The sequence below is a fragment of the Pseudorasbora parva genome, chromosome 12 (assembly GCF_024679245.1).
Source record: "Pseudorasbora parva isolate DD20220531a chromosome 12, ASM2467924v1, whole genome shotgun sequence".
NCBI classification, from domain to species: Eukaryota; Metazoa; Chordata; class Actinopteri; order Cypriniformes; family Gobionidae; genus Pseudorasbora; species Pseudorasbora parva.
Genome location: NC_090183.1, coordinates 6110966 through 6129891, shown reverse-complemented (window position 1 = coordinate 6129891; position 18926 = coordinate 6110966). Strand labels below are relative to the sequence as shown.

At 37.3% G+C, this 18926-nt stretch overlaps 1 protein-coding gene across 1 annotated transcript in view; it reads right to left on the bottom strand.

The window, feature by feature from the left end:
* Nucleotides 1-18926, bottom strand: part of ptprfa (protein tyrosine phosphatase receptor type Fa) — a 246360-nt gene that overhangs the window by 75272 nt on the left and 152162 nt on the right. Inside the window, exons 8-12 of the mRNA XM_067458880.1 lie at nt 14631-14642; nt 8117-8386; nt 4414-4995; nt 3784-3917; nt 1746-1890 (exon numbers count right to left, since the gene is read on the bottom strand). Of these exons, the coding sequence (XP_067314981.1) occupies nt 1746-1890; nt 3784-3917; nt 4414-4995; nt 8117-8386; nt 14631-14642 (1143 nt within the window). The remainder of the gene's footprint in view (nt 1-1745; nt 1891-3783; nt 3918-4413; nt 4996-8116; nt 8387-14630; nt 14643-18926) is intronic.

Here is an 18926-nt window from a genome sequence, read left to right as displayed (position 1 = left end):
CATTGGCTTTTGTGAAAGAACTGATCTTATTAGTATTCATCCCGATTTAAAATCCTAAATATCAAACATGTTTGATAAAATCAGGGAGGCCCTGATGTATCCATGAGCAGATCTGGAGGTTAAAGATTTGATCTATAAACCCCTCACATTACCAGATAATCTACATCAAACATCGGAACCGACCATGTCATGGCCAAGATTTTTTTTATTAGGGATGTTAACTGAAGACCGTTTGACCGATGGTTGACCGAATAAACATTAACCGATCAAAGTTGTCGGTTGTCGGCAATTTTTTTTTTTCTAAGTTAGTCTATTATAGACAGTGGATTAAACGCTACTACAGTTAGCCATCTCATTTTAAAATCTTTTTGTGTGAAGTGAACAAATAAATGGGTGGGTGGGTGGGTGTGTGTGAGAGATGCGACAGAGTTGCGAAATTGCAGGCGCGGCTCGCGGCTGTTATTTCAAATAGCGCAGCATATTTTAAACTTATCGGTTAACCGGTTTCAACCGGCTAATGAGGCTCGGTGGTCGGTCAAGAAAATGTTTAGTTTTCGCCATCCCTAGTCGAGATTGTTACTGTCCTGTAGTCTGAGCCTGGCCGATCACATATAATGTGTTTTTCTATTCCACTGTGCTACTTTTCGATGTAAAAATGAGCTAGACAAACATGTTTGACCATTGCGCTCAATTGCATGACATGGAGTTATAAAAATGCAGCTCTCAAGTTAAAAGAAGTTAAACTAATAAAAAATGCATCTCTAGACCTTGTTTTTTTTTAGACCCTCTCCACAAACCGTCCCTTAGAAGGAAGCTGCCTATGAAGACAGTGAAGCACCTCAGTAGGATCGCACACAGAATTAGAGAGAGAAAGAAAAGAAGGAAGGGACAGAGGGATTTTGGTGTCTCAGCTCTCAGGTCTTTGAGGACAGTGATTCAGAGACACTAGGACAAGAAAAAAAAATGGACTCGGAGACAGAAAGAAAAAGCCAGTGTTTCTATGGGAACCAAGAACAAACCTTTCAAAGCTGACATGTCTAACAAATAGCTTTGAATACCATGCGATCTCTGTGAGGAGCTGTCATAAATATCTCAGCTTTAGTCCATATCTCTTGAGACGGAGGAAGATGAGGACAGAGATTAAGCTGTACCGCCTGCGTCATTCTGACGCCACAGAGAACATACACAATCAGTGTGTGTCACACTCCACGGTCACTGCAGCTCTACACAAACCCCGAACCAGAAACAAGAACATTTTGAGCTTTTGACACTCAAAACTGGTTTGATGCAGTTAAAATGTGTATGAAACAGATGCCGGCGCTGCTCTGCTCTGGTAAACACAGGGTTTTGTATGGCGAGAGGGCGAGAAAAATAACATTATACTGACAAGTAACATTTAAGCATGTTAAAGGTGACATTTTAATTTATACCCCCCCGAAGCCGCTTATAATGTTAGTCAAGGCGTCATAAACCGAAACCAGTTGTGTTTAGTGTTATATGGTACAAAACACATTGTGCAAAATATATCAACACTATGTTTGTGCCTTTGATGGTCACTAATTGTTTTATATAATTATGTTTCATAAAGCAAGTGACATGGCACTATACGGTTAACAAAACACAAATGACAACATGAAAAGTTGGGGTGGTTTAAAAATGCACCTCATCTTTAGCCTAATGACTAGGCTGGCACTGAACTCCTAAGAAATACGTTGAGATGTTTGTAGTTTGAGTTAGGCACTTACTTGACTGGGCCGTGCGGGCCTCTACAGGTTGTGTGTACACCCCGAGCCCCATCTCAGAGCGCGCGGCCAGCGAGAACTTGTAGAGTGTGTCTGGCTTCAGGCCTTCAACAGCATACGAACCAGCTGGGTTAAAGGTGATGTGGTGCTGTGACGGATAAAAGATAAAGAGAGTGTGAGACACACAAGTATGCTATGTTCAGAATGCAATATAAGTCTACTGCAAACTGCATACTGCACAGTGTATATTGTAGTGGCTGCTATTAAAAAACGTAAAAAATGGTTATAAATCAGCCAATGTCAGGTGATTTTAGCAGTTTGGCAGTTTGACACGCGAACCGAATCATGAATCAATCCGCTGATTTATAACCATTTGAATCTTTATTTGAGGTTTGAAAACAAACGCGGAAGATTAGACTGATGCTGAATAAAGTCGTAGTTTTTGTTATTTTTGGACCAAAATGTATTTTCGATGCTTCAAGAGATTCTAATGAACTAACTGATGTCTCATATGGACTACTGTGATGATGTTTTTATTCCCTTTCTGGACATGGACAGTATAGTGGGCATACACTTAGATATGCTCTCAGACTAAATATAAAATATCTTAAATTGTGTTCTGAAGATGAACGGAGGTCTTGCGGCTGTGGAACGACATTAGGGTGAGTCATTAATGACGTGAACTAACCCTTTAAACTAAATCATTTGAAGTACTAAAATTATTCAAACTAAAACTGATATCATTATTGATGGAACATTGTTTTCCACCATAGAATAAAAATGTAATTGGGACATTTTATTTCACAATTCTGACTTTTTCCCTCAGAAGAAAATAAAATAAAATAAAAAAGTCAGAATTGTGAGATTAAAAGTCGCAATTTTCTTTTAAATCGTTTTATTTTGTGGTGGAAACAAGCTTCCATAATTATTCTAACTAAAACTCATGTAAATAGAAAAGAAATATATCAGAAAAAGTTATAAAAAATTATAAATGCACAACAAAGTTACTGACATTAAAATGAAAATAAGGAGAATAGCTAATTTAAGAGAGTAATACAAAAAGAGAATAACAGTAAAACAACACTGCAATCATGTTGTCACATGAACAATATAGTGACTGCATATTTAAAGGTGCAGGAAGCGATTTTTTAAAAACACTGATAAAAAAAAAGGAGCAGCAAAACAAACTTGTAACCAATCAGCAGTAAGGGGCGTGTCCACACATGATGTGGGTGAAAAGAAAGCTCAGTGCATAAGATCGACATTAGCAGGATGACTTTAGGTGAAAGAGATGGCAGAGAAAACACAAAAGAGGAAAAGGCCAAGGCAAGAGGTAGGCACTTCAGGCACAGCAGATTCCACTGCCTGTGCTGCTCAGCAACGGTGCTTCACTATACTCACATTTTGATTAAACTTTTAAGTGATGTCCGAGTGATCAAGAATATTCCAATGTACAAATAAGATTGGTTCCTCTTACCTCATTTTTTTCCTTGCATCTTTTCTAGCTGAGACTTGAGGAAAAGAAGCGAGGTAAGGAAATGAGAATGCACAAATAAGAAATGAGAAGCACCCCATGTATGTTAAAATGGGGCGAAGGGCATCAATATAGGGGCGTGATCCTTTTAGGTAGGGGCGTGTTGGTTTTGGTGACACAAATAACAACAGTGTTTACCAGAAATCGCTAACTGCACCTTTAAGCTATTTTTTTGTGAAAATAAATACATAAAAAATGTATTATTAGTATTAGAGTCAATCCATTAAAAGAAGACAAAAAGTTATCGATATAAAAAAAACAACACAGCAGATATCCAATTTATGAGTTCAAAATGATTGCATTGTATTATAGGATATAGCAGACCACACAGTGTGCTCATGTTGTATACTTTACATTGTACTGTAATTCATCCAGGAATGATTTCTAGAAAGTTTGCATTCTGTGTACATACTGCAAACTGCAAAGATATTATTTTCAGCATGCTAGTAATGCCATTCTGAGCCCACTGTAGCCATTCAGTCATTTAGCTGTGTTTCTGCCTTGTACCTTGTTGTCAGAATCGGCCTCCCAGTACGTGAGCTCGTATTTGGTGATCTGATCCTGGACGGGCCACAGCCATGACAGCATGATTCGAGTGTCGAGTTCTGCCTCTGCTTCAAAACCAGTGGGCTGGGCCGGAACTGCGGTCAGAGACATAGTTCGTCTTACAACACACTCAAATCACACAATATATTCCACAGCTCTCTGAAATGCTTGATTCTGATTGGTGAATTGCAGCATTGCGAGGTCAGATATTCCCCAATAATGAATGACCATTGTCAATAGCGATGCCATATCATGATGCTCATCTGTGTATCTAAGGCTATGTCTCTCATATAATAACACCACTCTCTCTCGTTTCATTCAAACACAGCTGGTGCCATCTTGAGCCTCAGTTATTGACTAAATTTACTGTAAAATGAAATATAAAGCAGTAGTATTAGTACACATCTGCGGTAATATTGTTGAAGTGTTCCTCTTTTTGCTAGAATGATTGCTTTGTAGACTGTAAGGATGTAAGGACTGCAATTTAAAATTTATTTAGAGTCTTTTCTCAGCACAAATTGATATAAATTTGGTGATAAAGTCAAAACAAACAAAAAGAAACACATTTTATTATATAAGCTCACATCTCACCTCCTTGCTGTGTTTTAACCTGCAGTATGTCGGAGGGCGGGCCGTCTCCCACGGAGGTGAACGCCAGCACGCGGAGGCCGTATGTGATGTCAGGTACCAGGCTGGAGATAGTGGTCAGGCTGCTGTCCTCTGTGTTGTGTTTCTGCCATGTGCTGAGCGGGAAATGCAAGTCGGATGTGTAATAAACCCGATATCCTCGTATCTGTCCGTTGGGCTCTTCGGGAGGTTCCCACTGCACCAGCATGGTGGTGGCGCTCAGCATCCGGGCCTGAACGCGCAGAGGAGGAGACGAGGGCGCCTGTTCACTGGTCCGTGTCTCTACCGTCCCGCTGGGTGGCCCACGGCCAATGTTATTGACCGCCATGACGCGGAATTCATATTCGGAGTAAGGACTCAACCCACCGATGCTGTAGCGCGTGGACGCAACTCCATCCACTTCCTGAAAACCGTTATCCGAGACTTTAGCCCGGTACTGAATCACATAGTACGACACGGGTTCGGGGTTGCCGGAATCCCATGTTAGAGTTACACTGGTGGCAGTGGTTTCTGTGACGATCAGAGAGGTCGGGGGGCGGGGCAGAGCTGAGAATGAGAAATAAACATATTTAGCTCCTCGACAGTTCTGATTGTAAATAGGCATAATATTGAAAAGTGTGCGCATGAACTTTTAGAGCAGGGGTGCAACATTTTTTACTTCCAACACATTACCATATTTTTTAAAATAAGCTTTAAGGACTTAATTAGCTGGATCAGGTGTGTTTAATTAAGGTTGAGCTAAACTCGACAGGGCTCTGGCCCTCCAGGAACTGAGCTTTGCACCCCTGAGCTAGAGTGACCCAAAAAGAGCAGTGTGATGTGTTTTCTTTAACTGATTAAGGTGAATTCAGGCCCAACACAGAGGCAATATTTTAACAGCAAATTAGACCTTTATACCTAACACAACAGAAACACATAGTTTAGTTGAATTAAGTAGCAGTTTTTGTCCCAGAATAGATTTCCAATAGGATTTTTATTCAAAACACAGAGTGTTTTGTTAATGTCAAATGCTTTGAATTAATTTCATAAATATTTAAATAATTTCTCAGTCTGAACAATTATAGTTGTCAGCTATAAAATCCAACCATCATCACAGTAAAAACACAGGTGTAAATGATGAGCAATAATGCAAGACCATAACACAATAAAGAATGTACTTTAAATAATTAGTCAGTTGCTATTTTTATTATTATTATTATTATTATTATTTTACATTTTCAATGTTATGGAGTTGTCAGGAGAGCATTCAAGGCAATTTATTTTTGATTATTTTGTCAAAAACCATTTCATAACAGCTACACAGATATCATAGACAGCTCCTCTGACAGCTAAACCATTATTGTTAACAATGTAAAACTGAAACAAAGCTGAAATAATATATAAATATTAGATAAAAAACCTTAAACACCTTTTTTGGGAAAGAACTTAAAGAAATGAATACATTTATTTAGCAGGGAAATGAATGCATTAGATTTATAAAGTGACAGTATAGACATTTATAATGTTGCAAAAGCTTTATATTTCAGATGAATGCTGTTCTTTTGAACTTTCTATTCATCAAAGAATCCTAAAAAAAAAAAAAAAAATTACGACATGAGATAACTGGTTCAAATCAACTGCTGTCAAATGTTAGATGATAGAAAAAAATTTAACTATGCATTCACTATGCAGGCATTTTAAATCTTCTTCGTTATTCTGCTACTAAACCACATGTTCTGACATACTAACATATGCCAAATGAATGCAAATGTAGTCCTATCTGTGACATTTCTCAGGGTAGATATGTGGTAATGACCTGGCATTTGACAAGAAAGTAGGAAAATGTGCTGTGTTAAACACTGTTATTATCATTATTCTGTGTCTGTATCAAAAACTAGTTCGGTCAGAACGTCCTATTCCCACAGGCGGGTTGAAAAATGCTTGCATTGTCATAAAAAGCTTCTGAAATTGACTTTTATGCAATATGCAATTGGGCAGCTGTCAGAATCCAAACAGATCACCTTGAATAAGCAGCAGCAGTATGGAAAAGGATAGAAAAACACACTAAAACCTGTTGCCACGTACCGCTTTAGGAGGCTTAACGCACCACAGCTGCTATAGGACAAAGAAATCCCAAAACACATGATATTAACCTCAGCTAAGATGATAATACATGACAGCAGAGCAGAGCAGTGAGAAATACCCACTGTAATGCTAGATACAGTCAAAACGCTGTAGAAATGATTCGCTCTGCTTTAATCAATGCTAATGTTGTAACTCAACTCCATTTGCCTGAATCGAGCTCAAATTCTCTTTGACTACTGCTCTAAATTCTTTATTTCAAACACTTCCCTAGATACACTGATAAACGTTTGCCGTTTCATCGACTAACGAAGAGCTCAGAAGAATCAGAACAGTAACACAGAACACTTTGTAAGGATAGTGAAAATAGCACTGTCCTGCTGTTATGATTCTAGCATGTTGGCGGTTTAGTTTCCTCTTTCTGGATTTAACAGAACAGTAGTACTGAGAGTGCGCTTTGTCACGCAAGCGTTTAACATGATCAATTTGGGACAATTCAATGTTTCTAATAGAATAATTATCATGCAACAGCCCAAAAAATAATCCTTAATGATCACTGGGAGAGCAGAGATTTTGTTCTCCTCTTCACATTTCGGTTTTGATGAAACATTGATGAGGCGATTGCATGCGCTGTCTGTCTGGGTCGGTGGGAATCCCCATGAGTGTGTTATTGACGAGATTTCACTCGCAACATTTCAGGGCCCAGCCTCCAATCGGATTAGAGCAGCTTTGTTTATTACCGTCTCGATAATCACAGCTAATCACAAACTTTAAGTACTCAACTGATATCAGTGCTAGCTGTATGATCACTTGGGGACAATGATTAAAAAATGCAATTAATTTCTTTAAATTAATGTTGCCAATTACAGCATTTGAGCAATATTACTACTTTGTTTCAATTGAAATGTTTATATATATATATATATATATATATATATATATATATATATATATATATATATATATATATATATATATATATATATATATATATATATATATATATATATATATATATGTGTGTGTGTGTATAAAGTACAATGATGCATTAAATGGATCAAAACGTCAGTGACAATGTTACAAATTTCAATTAAAGCATCCTGAAAAAAATATCCGTTTCCAACATTGAAATGTTTCTGGAGCATTTGTAAATATTCATATAGAAAACAGGGTCACACATTAGTTTAGGGTCCAATTCTCACTATTAACTATGAGTTTTGCTTCGATAAACTCCTAATTACTGCTTATTAGTAGTTAGTAAGTTAGTTACTAACTACCTTACCTTAGTAAGTAAGGTAGTTGTTAAAATTTAGGTATTGGGAAGGATTACGGGATGTAGAATATGGTCACGCAGGCATTAATATGTGCTTTATCAGTACTAATAAACAGCCAATATTCTAGAAAAGCTGCATGCTAATAAGCAAAGCTAATAGTGAGAATTAATAGTTATTTAAATTGTAAAAATATTTCACAATATTACTATTTTTACTGATAACCAATAGCATTTGAACAGTATTGTGTCTTTAATAATTTATAAGCATGACAATTAGGCACTTTTCATTCAAGTGCAAAGACGAAGTAGATCCTGAGGCTAAACGTCTCTTACCTTTGACCGTGATCTGAGCTGTGGTGTCGATCATGCCCAGGGAGGATATGGCCACACAGGTGTAGTTAGCCGACTGGCGGATGTTGGTGAGCTCCAGCACATTTCGGCCAATGGGCATCTCTTCTTCTTTAGTTAGTTCCTGTTCACCCTTCATCCACTTTACGTAGGGCATGGGAGCGCCCACTGCCACACAGGTGAGGTTAACACTGCCTCCCGGCATCACTTCGTGATTGGTGGGCGGGATTGAAAAACGTGGCGGAACACGTCGTACTGTTGGAGGAGCGCAGGTGATGTTATAAGAACAATGCAGATACAGGAAGGCAGAGAATATGTTTCAGGCATGGCTCTGGATATACACCACTGACCTCTAGGACATAGAGTCTTTATTTGAAAACATGAGAGATATACTATATGAATGTGCTCTCTGCTTGATTAATCCGAATGGACAAAAGCCGAACTAAATCAAGGGAATACAACGGAAAGCCTTAAAGGGATTGTTCGCTTTAAAATGAAAATTCTGTCATCCTTTACTCACCCTCAAGTTTTTTCAAACCTGTATGGATTTCTTTCTTCAGTTGAACACAAGGGAAGATATTTTGAAGAACAGGTTTGAAACAACTTGAGGGTGAGAAAAGGATGACAGAATTTTCATTTTAAAGTGAACTATCCCTTTAATATTCTAAACATTCACCATATAAGAGTAAATGCATCTCAATGATTTGTTTGGCTCTACAGTCGAGTCTCCTTATTGTCTCATTAAACTGAATTTCTTTCAAAGTGCTGGCAAGCTATTTACTGTTATGTTACTGAATTAAATCTCCCTTTGCATCACAAATACATAGTAACAATGAAGACAAAGAGCAACCTCAGTCAAAACTGGTCACAAAATCCTTTCTTTAGACCAGTATCACTGAGGTGTGCAATGCTTTTTTCCTACATTACAGGTCCCTGTCACACTATCTTGGACTGACAGACACTCAGGATCTCAAAGAGACGCAGACAGGCGAATGCCACGTCTCAGATTTGAACTTTAGACATTCTCATCAATGTGACTGATAGCTTAGCAGTGCAATGCACATTTCCTTTATCTTTCATAGATATAAACTGGAAAACTGACTCTGAAAAGTTAGATTTTTCTGAATTTTCTACTAGTCATTTATACAGGTCTACACCTTCACTAATCCTTGGATGCTTAATTATTAAATATAAAATCTAAATTCTGCAGAACCCCCCCCCCCAAGTCATTACAGAAGATTATATTTATATTTTGATGTCATTTTTTTAATTTATTTTTTAGTAAAGATAATGTCCATTTTGGAAATTCTTGTTCAAAATGATTTTCATATGCCTCATTTGTGTATTTAAAGAAGAAAAAAATGCAAATCAATGCATAATTTGAAAGCAGAAGATTGTGATCCTTTATACACATTTAGTTGGTGTGCAGCCAAAGCCAAACCATCCTGTCCACTGAAGACACAGCAAACACTCAGTGTGTCTGCAGAGCTCCCATAAAAGAGCAGCATTTTCTGTAGACTTCATGGGTGAGTAGTTGCCAGAGAGTGTCCATAGAGATTACTAATAAACCGATCTTTTATAATGTCTCTCCGTATATAAAGTGGAATTGTTTGCAGATGGCAGCTGAGTTTAACAGGGAGCTCTGCGGCCAGACATCTGCTTATATTTCACAGATAAACAAGTCTCGCTTCTGAGAGACTTCAGCTCACTTCCAAATCTGAACATTACCTGCTCATTTCCTTGTCATTACCATCACAATTCTAGACAAAGGAAATAATTGCGGATAAATGAGGAAACCGTGTGGCTGAAAGATTGCAAATGCTCAGTATTTATTTGACTTGAATGCAATGTTTAGGAAAGTAGAGAACTAGCTACCACCCAAACTCTAACAATAAAATCAAGAAAAACATCTATTTTACACACATTTTAAATGCTACAGTAACGTGTCAGTTTCCAGCATTATCAGGTGAGATTTAACTGTGTCCAAATTAGCAATGAAAATGCATGGACATGGTTATATTTGAGCCTGACCTTTCTGCATTTGCATTTGTAGTCAAGTCAAGCCAAGTCAAAGTCCCTTGTTTCATATTTTAGATTTTAGTTGTTCAATAAAGCTGCATTTGGGTTCATCATCAACATCATCTTCAGTGGGAGTTTGTGACAGATAACATTATTGGGAGGATATCTAAATAAATCATGCAAGGTGATTTACTAAGGTTTGCACTTATCAATTTACTAGTGTTTGCTCTATTATTTACCACCCCAAAAAAGCACGTCTTAAACCAGATGCTGATTGCGTTGGTCATTATGGAAATGATCCATCTGCATCTGCGTTCTTTAATTGGTGCATCGTCATTAGATCACACGCTAAACTTCACTCCCACCGTTGCTTTTCTGAAATTTTGCTCTCACATTAATTTGCCCTGTTTATTAAATCTGGCCTGAAATGTGTAAAGTAAGACTTAAACTAATGAGATCGCACTGTACACAAAACCAAAATGAAACTAACTGACAAACTGACAAACATATTGCACGATAGCGGCTAGTTAATGCATAAAATCAGTTCTTGGTTTTGGTGCTTCTTTGTTTCTTTTCTGTGCGTGTGTAATTTGAACATATTACTGTGGTTCAGGTACAGTAAATCAATATTTATTGCAAAATTTATTGACTCAAGTCAGGTAAACACTGAGCAAATTGTGCTTATGGTGTCTGATCTGTACTGGACGTGGCCAGAGGCGGCCATAATAATCGTCATCTTTGAGAGATGAGCGTAGAGTTTGGACTTTTGAGATTGAGTTAAGTTTGTTAGTTGGGCAGGAATGCCTGCAGGTGTAATAGTGTAAGAGAGACATGACATTAATCCACGTTAGTCACTGTACATAGAGAGGATGATGTTACCCATGGACATGAGGGATGGTCACGACATGATGGCAAGAGTTTCTCTCAGTTAGAGGTTGTTAAAGTTTGAGAAGTCTTTGCTGGCTAGTAAAACAGACCGGCGTGAGCGATGCCAGTGGCCGCGGTGAGGTTAGAGAATGGGCGGAACAGAAATTAGTCACTGATCTCTTGAGAAGTATTGCTGGGAGTGTAAACAGAGCAATGGAAGCTTGCAGTTAGACATGCAGACAAACACATACAAGCAATTTGAAGGGAGAAAGAGAGAGAGAGAGAGAGAGAGAGAGAGAGAGAGAGAGAGAGAGAGAGAGAGAGAGAGAGAGAGAGAGAGAGAGGAGAGAGAGAGAGAGAGAGAGAGAGAGAGAGAGAGAGAAAGAAAGAAATATAATTGCTTTAATGGGGAGGTGATTGCAGGGGAGGGAGGGAGCTAGGTTTTATTCAATGCACAAGCAATATCACAGCATACACACACACAACAGACAATCCAAAGCACATCAATAGCCATGCAAGCATGAAGCAAAAGAGTCAAAAGAGCATGCATGTGTGACATATAGAATATTACACCAATAAAAAAAAGAAATCCAGACAAATGGATCAAACTATGAACAAAATAGTACAAAAAAATCAAATTTTAGCTTTGTCTGATCAATATAAAAAACAGTAAAAAAAAAACAACAACAACATTTGAACACGATTGGATAACTCTCTATAACAAGCTGTGATCAGAGAGGGATTCCACAACAAGCAAACTCCTGATCCTGCCAATGTTTCTGCTGTCAGGAATGGACATTACATTTCAAACGTTCTCTGGACTGCCAACTTGCTGCAAATCTTCTGGTCTGAGGTGGATTAGGAGAATCAGTCTCTAATCAGCATCAAAGCTGTGCTTTATAGACTCAACCAACTCAAAATAAAAGTCCCATTCAAATACTAAAGAATGAAGAATGAACAAGCTGAAAGAAAAACGTGAACTCAGGGGTCAAAATGAACACTCACTGAATGCCAATTAAGAGACACTTTGTGCAAACACCATTTGGCTAGATATATATTGAACAGCATACTGATTCAATTGAAAGACAGACAGACTATAGATAGATAGATAGATAGATAGATAGATAGATAGATAGATAGATAGATAGATAGATAGATAGATAGATAGATAGATAGATAGATAGATAGATAGATAGATAGATAGATAGATAGATAGATAGATAGATAGATAGATAGATAGACAGAACCAACAGAGTTGAAAACTAAGACTATTATGTTGGAATGTCTCATTTGTGCTCTGCAGAAGCCAATGAAAGAGACTGCAGAACAACAGCAGTTAACAAATCTCGCCCAAGGCCACTTAAACTGAAGAATGCGTTAAGACATGAAGACCTGAAGAGATCATTAGCATAAAGACCAGAGTGATCTAGAAACGGTTGCCAGAAACTTGGGACATGGTAACCCAACCATCATCCATATCAAGAACCATTGGTGGCTAAGGTTATTTGAAAGTTTTTGATGTTATATTAGGTTTCAAATGAGTTTACTGGTTTCTGGAGCAATAGAACAGTACCTAGATGGCTTCCAAAATATGTTATAAATCCATGAATAAATAAATGTGATAATAATAAATAAATGTGATAATGTGAATAATTGTGACATTTTCTTGACAATTAAGCAAATATATCCAATTTGTATTACTGTAATGTGAAAAAGAATGACATTTTTTAAATTGTAAAGTACAATAGTAAGTATACAACATAGTACTTTTAAAGTTTATTTTATGCATAACAATTGTGTGACTGTTAATTATTATTATCATTATTATTTTTAAATGCAAATTTTCTTTATGTACACATATATTTTAGATTTTGGATGTCAAATGAAATTTGGATGAGCCAGAAAAACCTGGAAGACCAACATTTTTTGAGAGTGTTGCTGTTATTTTCCTTAGCTTAGAGGGATAGTTCACTAAAAAACATAATAATTTGTGTCATCATTCACTCACCCTCAAGTTGTCCCAAACATGTATGAGATTTATTGGACACAAAAAAAGATATTTATTTTGATTTCTCTGACTTCCCCCTACAATGGAAGTCAGAGGAGTCCATCAACTATTAGCTATTACCAACATTCTTCAAAATATCTTCTTTTGTGTTGAACAGAAGAAAGAAACTTATACAGGTTTGGAACGACATGAGGTTGAGTAAATGATGACAAAAATTTCATTTTTGCATGAACTATCCCTTTAAGTGTCCACACTTCAAAGGGAAAAGGCTATTTTATCACTCATTCAATGTTCTTGTCTAAACTAAACAGCTTGTTTCCGTGAAAATGTAAAGAATTCTTGGGTTCATCCACTTTGGGTTTTCTGGAAGGATAATGACTCTCTTTTAAACAAACAACGTTGAGAGGAAAACCTCATTTGCTTTCTGCCATCTTATTTTCTGTCTGTTTGTATTGTTCTCCACATCGGATGTCCTCACCAAATGGCTAATTCCAAAATAAACAATGAAAGCTGCTTTAGCCAGCTTAAATACTTGAGAACTCAAAAGGCTTTCTGGCAGTTCAATGGCGTAACAGAACAGGCCCTCTGAAGAAGGAGCAGAGCAGAACAGACAGGGGATTGCTGCCATCTTTGAAATTTGAACTGGTATATAAACAGGTCTGATCCGCTAAGCTAAGGGTGGACTCCTCTGATTGTTCTTTGACCTCTGAGTTCAAGCTTTGAAGGACAGAAAATCACCCTGTTCATTTAGAAAGAATGATGATGCTATCCTGTTTTCACAAACAAGACCAGACTACGCTACAAAAAACGCCTACAATTCATGAGCGTGCACCCAAGAAAAACATCTGTAAACAAGTACATAAAATATGAACCCGATAACTGGAAGAAATCCACACGAGACAAAGGGTGTTTTCACACTTCAACTGTTCATCTTTTGCGATGCAACCACATGACGCGAGTGTCATTCAGTTCATGTTAAGTTTTAGTAGTTAAAACCAAAAGAACTAAAACACGAGTACAAATGTAAAGTAAAGAGTCATTACTTTTCTATGGTGAAAAACTGTTGCCGCTGTACTCAGCACTGCTGTTCAATAGCCAAATAATGTGAAGCAAATCAAACTCAGGAGTGAAAAAAAAAAAAAAACTTCAGCATAATTTGCAATTGGCATGAATGTCGTTTGGCAAAAAACAAAAGCCTAACTGAAAAACTGAACATTGGTTTCCATTTTTTAAACAAAAGAACCATGGTTTGGAGCCAAAAAACACAATGCATCGATCTCAGGTTCAGACCGAGCAATCGAAGTGTGAAAACTGCCTAAAAGATCCCTGAAGTTGCTTTAGGGCTTTTTACAAATGTCTGAAAACAACAAAACATCCACACTTCTGACACATGCAACATAAAGAAGAAGACCAGGCTGAAATGTGATGCAGCCAGCAGCATGCATGGGTATTTCGTGAGGGAGAGGACAGTGTCAGAGATTCAGGTAGAGCAGAGCTCCAGAGAGACTGGCACACGACACGGCAGGAGCTGCCAGCAGGGGGACGCACGCCGCCTCCCATCCGCCGACCCTCTGCGTAGGAGGAGAGATAGTGAAAACAACGCACCTTCCCGCTGGTCTGAGAGTGAGGAGTGGATTGATTTTGGATGGCAGGGTGCGATGAAGATGGAGGAAGGGAAACAAAAGAGAAGAGAGCAGGAGGAAGACAAGGAGAAACAGAGAGAGTAAAACAGGCAAATATTCTGCTTATCCATAAAAGAGAGATGAGAACATGGAGACAACAACAGCACCAATACACACTCATGCATCCACTCATTTTTAGATTTCTTGCATTATTGTATTTTATCACAGTTTATGCATAACATACAGGTCGGATTTGAATGTTGATGCATTGCAAGTGTATAATTAACATGCACTCTAAAAATGCTGGCTTAAAAACAACCTAAGTTGGGTTGAAAATTAACAAACCCAGAATTTGGGTTGTTTGAACTCAGTGAATGGACCCATTCAAACAACCCCACTTCTGGGTTTGTCCATTTTCAACCCAACTTGGGTTATTTTTAACCCAGCATTTTTTAGAGTGTGCGTTCTTGCATTACTGTGGTGGTAACTAACCTCAAATTAAGCTATAAACTAACCCAAACCCTATTGCCTACAAGAAAACATTTAGCATTTTAGTATAAAAAACAAGTAAATACATTATGTTATGAATTGTACAAAATTAATTAAGTAAAATATTCTTATCTACATAATTTTAAAAACTGCAATTTTATTTTCTTATGTCTTGACTTTATATCTAGCAACTGTGTTATAAAGTCATCACAATTATCAAAAGATTCTTAAATCAAATTAAATCAAATTTACTTGGGAAGCAAATTGACTTAAGTCTTGCTTTCTCAAAAATCTATACATCTATACATATTTAAGTGAGTTTATGCTTAAAAAGAGAACAAAAAACAGTCAGAAAAATATACTTTCTCCTTTGAATTGAGTTTTTATCTGGTATAGTGTGTCATATTGGACGATTACGGAGCCCCGTACATGACGTGCAAGGAACAAAAAGTAAACCGTCCACGTAATTTACTAATTTGCTCCCTGCATGCCATGTGCGGGACTTCATAGACCATAACCAACATCTAGCGTGTTTAATATTTCTAAGGCTGCGTCCGAAATCGCGTACTTCCATACTATATAGTAGGTGAAAAACAGTACGTGAGCAGAGTAGTATGTCCGAATTCACAGAATTCGAAAAACAGTATGCGAAAAGTACCCGGATGGCCTACTACTTCCGGCGAGATTCTGAAGTGCGCATACGATGGACACTTAACTATCCCATGATGCCACGGGAGAGAGGAGCTCTCGTTATATTTGAAAATGGCGGAAAACAGAGATGCAGCTGTTTTCAAGTGTAAGTACTTTAGAAACAACTTTTTGTTTATTTGTGGTTAAATTGTATTGTTTAACATCATATTAGTAAACGACTGTCTTGTTAGAAGTTTAAATTATGTAAATTAAGGGTGTCCTTTTCCAGCCAATTCAGAAAAATTATAGTTTTATCATTATTAGACTAATGTAAATCAGCTACCGATAGCACTGTTTTCAATAGGTCCTACTCGACAGGTTCTGTCACATGTGTTGCGCTGACCAATAGGAGCACAGAAGCTCTTCAGCTTTCAAACATGGCAAAACTAAAGAGATGCGTACTGGAACTGCTAGTTAGAATTATGCAATGGAGGAAAGGTTTGTGGAGCGCTGGCAACAATATTCCTGCCTTTATGATGTTTCCTCAAGGGACTACCACGACGAATAAATGCTGACAAACGCTCCTGTTTCTGAAAGTCAGAAACAGTTCCACCTTCTCAATGACATCATCATTAAAGACGGCTAGCGATGATTCGTCAGGAAGCAATGTGTAGTCTGACATGTTTCTTGTTCATCACACAACAAGATTTAGGAGTCAAAATGTATCTGAACCAGGCATCTTTTTTTTTTTTTTTTTTTTTTAATAATAATGTCTTAAATCATTTTGCTTCTTAAGTAAATGTATCTAGAGTTAAGAATGCTTAGATAATTGCCTTGGAAACAAGACAAAAATACATATCAAGAAAATACTGTTTTGCATTGTTCTCCCTAAACCTCCCAAATTTACAAAGGCACACACAGACACACAGACACAGACACACAGACACAGACACAGACACACACACACACACACACACACACACACACACACACACACACACACACACACACACACACACACACACACACACACACACACACACACACACACACACACACACACACACACACACACACACACACACACACACACACACACACAAACAAACACAGAAGAAGCATGATGCAGGACCCTCAACAGTGCTTGAGTGTCTCGGTGTGATAAGGCACATGGGAATGAGAGTGAATACACACACTTTTTTTTTCAGATGAAAGGATAAGCAATTATGGAATGATCACTCTCATATACAGTGATACTCACTGCAGTAGAACCCAAAGAAAAAAGAGAAATAAGAGTAAAAGAGAGACGGGGAGGAAGTGCACTGAACAAACAGACATAGGCCCACACACAGCGTTCAGAAGAGATCTGTTAGATGCACGTGTGTGTCAGTGAAGTTTACACACCTGTAGAGAGACTCTAGTTAGTTGGACAATAAACAAGAACAAAACCACATCACAGCATACAGAAAATATCCTCATTAGTAGAGCTGAGTGATATACTGGACATTTACAATATGCAATATTATTTTGTTGCCACTATAAAATTAGCTTTGCATCTGCTGCTCGATATCAAAACTGGTTTAAATGAGAGATTCTATTGTCTCTCTAGTAAAGTTTAATAGCATCAAAAACATTAGAAAAAGGTTCTGTTCTTTCAAATGGTCCATTTTAATGAATGATTCATTAGATTATAAGGCTAATTAAAATGCCAGTGCTTTAAAACATCTATGAAAATACTGTTTAGTATCATTACCATATATATATATATATATATATAAGAAATATATAAATAAAACTGATTCAATTCTTCTATTCATTTAGTGAAAATCCATATGAAAAACATTTCTAAATTATTTTATAACTTTACCATTTTTTTATTGTAGGCCTGCTTTACTTGTTTTAAGTATTTTTTTTAAAGCCATTTACTTACAATTAGCTTACAACTGACTTAGCAAAAACTTACTGAAAAATATATATTGAGATGTAAGCCAAAGGCATAAAATATTGCATATATTTTTTAAGGGCTATATCGCCCAGCCCTACTCATTAATTATAGGATAACAATGCAAGATAAACAAATATACGCACAGGTATCTATGAAGACACATCAATAGTAAATCCTTGAATAGAAACGCAATAAATGTATGACACTACCATTAAAAAATTCATGGACTAACAAAATGAGAACATCTCTCTCTCACCATAAAGCATCAGATACTCATACATATATATTAAATGTCATTCATCAAAAGGCACGTCCTGAGAGTGTGTGTGGTCGGTGTAAAGATCAAAGGGCTCCAGAGAGAATTCACATGATATGATCTTCACGATGCATCATTTATATGAGTTTCTCTCTGATTGGTCGAGGGCTTGAGAATTTATGGACAAAGATTTGTCTCTAGTTCTCATTTCCTCTGCTTTCATATCGAATGTGCTCGCACAGACACACACACGCGCACACGCACACACAAACACTATCAAAGAGTAACGTATCACCATATTTAAAGGTCTAAATTTGAAGAGGGCTTTAAGCGCTTTCCAGGCAAAAGTGGAAGTTAAATAAAAAGGTTTTTGATTGAAACAAGGTTTTAGTGGTCTCTGAACCTGCTGTAATAGATCCCAGCATTAATGAGGGAATTTCCACAATGGGATTCTCCAATCTGGCTTGAAAGTCTTAACATGGTCCTTTCTTTGATGCCCTGACAACACTTACACCCTTTCCATCCTCCAAGACCAGCAGCATTAGAGGATACTTTACCTAATTGAATAATCCGTGCTATTTTAAAATATATTCTGCTCTTTTCCCTGAAGTGCAATAGTTTAATATCAACTTCAACCTCTCTCTGACTTTAATTAAATAGGCTGTTTTTGCTACTGTACCTTTAAGACTTTTATATGTAATTGATCTTTGATGGAAGGCTGACCTGTTCTCAACTAACACTTGATGCACTCTGCACACTCTGCAGATCGTTAATGGACAAAAATGAAAAGAATATAATCATTGTAAAGTCATAAAACTGCTATCAACTATAATCATCTTGAATGATAACTGTTAAAATTGACATTAATAGTAAAAATAAGCGTATTATTTCACAGTGCTTAAAACCAATAAACAAACCCGGGTAAGAAAAAGGGGGAAACAATTCCCAGTAAAGGAGTT